Raw genomic sequence first — 1,780 nt, forward strand, 5'->3', positions numbered from 1 at the left:
CTGAGCATCCCGACACGCTGATGAGCATGAACAACTTGGCGCTTGTGCTAAACAGCCAGGGCAAGTACGATGAGGCGGAAGCAATGAATAGGCAGGCACTGGCGCGGATGGAGAAGGTGCTGGGGCGTGAGCATCCCAACACGCTGTCGAGCATGTACTGCCTTGCTTACCTGCTTGCGAAGCGACGTTGCTACGACGAATCTCTTGCTCTGTACGATGGAGTATGCGCTGCGTACCACACCGTTCTTGGAGAGGACCATCCAATTACCCGCGCGTGTCGCCGACATCGTTCCGAAACGCTTGCATCGCAAGAGCAGTCTCGGGGGTTTCCCTCTCCAGCAACGCCAGACAACGGCGTACGCATGCACACCGGCAAGATCTCGAGGTTATCACGCGGGCTGGCGAAGCTTAGGATCAGAAACTCCAAACACGATAGGAGATAAGGGAGTAATGTGTGGATGTACCAAAACAATACAACATAAAGCAGACACAAACTTGCGACTGACTATCAACACTTGTCATTATGTGCTATAAAGCAAGCGTGCGTATAGTAACGCGAAACACAATGCAGATGCATGTTCGAGCTTGAGCGAAACCCGTCGTACCGCAACACCAAATCTTGTTCACTGCGTACTGCACCCACCACGTCGTTCACTATTACTTAAAATATGTTAGAAAATTTCACTGAGGGGCGATGCGTACTCTGCAATTCCGCAAACCGAAAATTACACCTAACTAAGCATATCTACTTGCCCACTGATCGATAGCATCCAACATGCACACCCTGCAGATTCATTCAATCAGCTGTAATATAGGTTATTGTTAGGACAAATCAACCAAACCCCTTACAAAGATTTGCTCCCTTGCCTATGTACCTCATATCTTGTTTCTGCAGCGGGGAAAGGTAGGATTTGCCTGCTGGTGACAAGGCTGACCGACGTGAATGGCTTGTTCCGCGCGCCGCACAAGTTTCTTACACAGCTTAGCTGTTTCAAAACAACAGCACCGCCACAGCACAGCTGTCACGTGCCGGCAGCTGCTGACAAGCCACTGTGTGCTGACTACTGTGCGTGAACTGCACAATGCTGGGGCATTCTCAGGAGTTTGGCGTCCTACCTACATCAACCTACCTACATCAAGTCTCAGTGTATTGTTCTATTCCATCCAGTCTTTTAGAGAGCTATTCATAGCTTGGCATGACCCCAGATACCACTCTCGTTACAGAAGTTTGCAGACCTCATTCCCGACATTTGGTCTACGTGGCAGCCACTTGCGGGAAATAATCAGATGAAGAAATCACCGCTCAAACCTGTCGGGATGGAATTATCTTTTTCTGTTTACGGGACTATGACGTTGAAGAGATTCAAAGCACGCACTGTTGATAGTATATAGTAACTAAAGGACATTATAGTTGCTATTACAGAGCTATTTCAAGTATACTCACGCCACCCGTCCTATGGCCAAAGACGGCAATGTTTTGATGCGCAGCAATGCAATATGGGCGATGGTCAGGAGGGAGCCAGATCATGTTCTCCTCTCCACAGGAGATCCAGGTCCCCTTAACACATACCTCAGACGTCTTTTCTGCTGTAGTAGATTGCTCACCGCAGACAAGCAATGTAGGATACGTTCCATGATCAGTGATGAGACAAGACCCGTCGTCAGAAAAGTCGAGTGAAAGAATATAAACTTGAACCTGAAGTGTGCGGAGTTCAGTGCCAGTGCCAGCGTCCCACAGCTTGACTGTGTTGTCCCAAGATGCCGACGCTACTGTCTTGCC

At 49.0% G+C, this 1,780-nt stretch overlaps 2 protein-coding genes across 2 annotated transcripts in view; one reads left to right on the top strand and one right to left on the bottom strand.

Moving 5' to 3' along the window:
• The window catches only part of BU25DRAFT_414555 (kinesin light chain 1), a 3,628-nt gene extending 3,115 nt beyond the window's left edge, over window positions 1-513 (top strand). Inside the window, exon 3 of the mRNA XM_033707322.1 lies at window positions 26-513. Coding sequence (XP_033557492.1) covers window positions 26-443 — 418 coding nt within the window. The 3' untranslated portion in view covers window positions 444-513. The remainder of the gene's footprint in view (window positions 1-25) is intronic.
• Window positions 514-1,712: 1,199 nt separating this feature from the next.
• BU25DRAFT_494484 (HET-domain-containing protein) overlaps window positions 1,713-1,780 on the bottom strand; it is a gene marked incomplete at its 3' end in the record, with an annotated part of 4,494 nt that continues 4,426 nt past the window's right edge. Inside the window, exon 4 of the mRNA XM_033711784.1 lies at window positions 1,713-1,738. Within this exon, the coding sequence (XP_033557493.1) occupies window positions 1,715-1,738 (24 nt within the window). The remainder of the gene's footprint in view (window positions 1,739-1,780) is intronic.

Source organism: Macroventuria anomochaeta (genome assembly GCF_010093625.1).
Source record: "Macroventuria anomochaeta strain CBS 525.71 unplaced genomic scaffold BU25scaffold_38, whole genome shotgun sequence".
Classification (NCBI taxonomy): Eukaryota; Fungi; Ascomycota; class Dothideomycetes; order Pleosporales; family Didymellaceae; genus Macroventuria; species Macroventuria anomochaeta.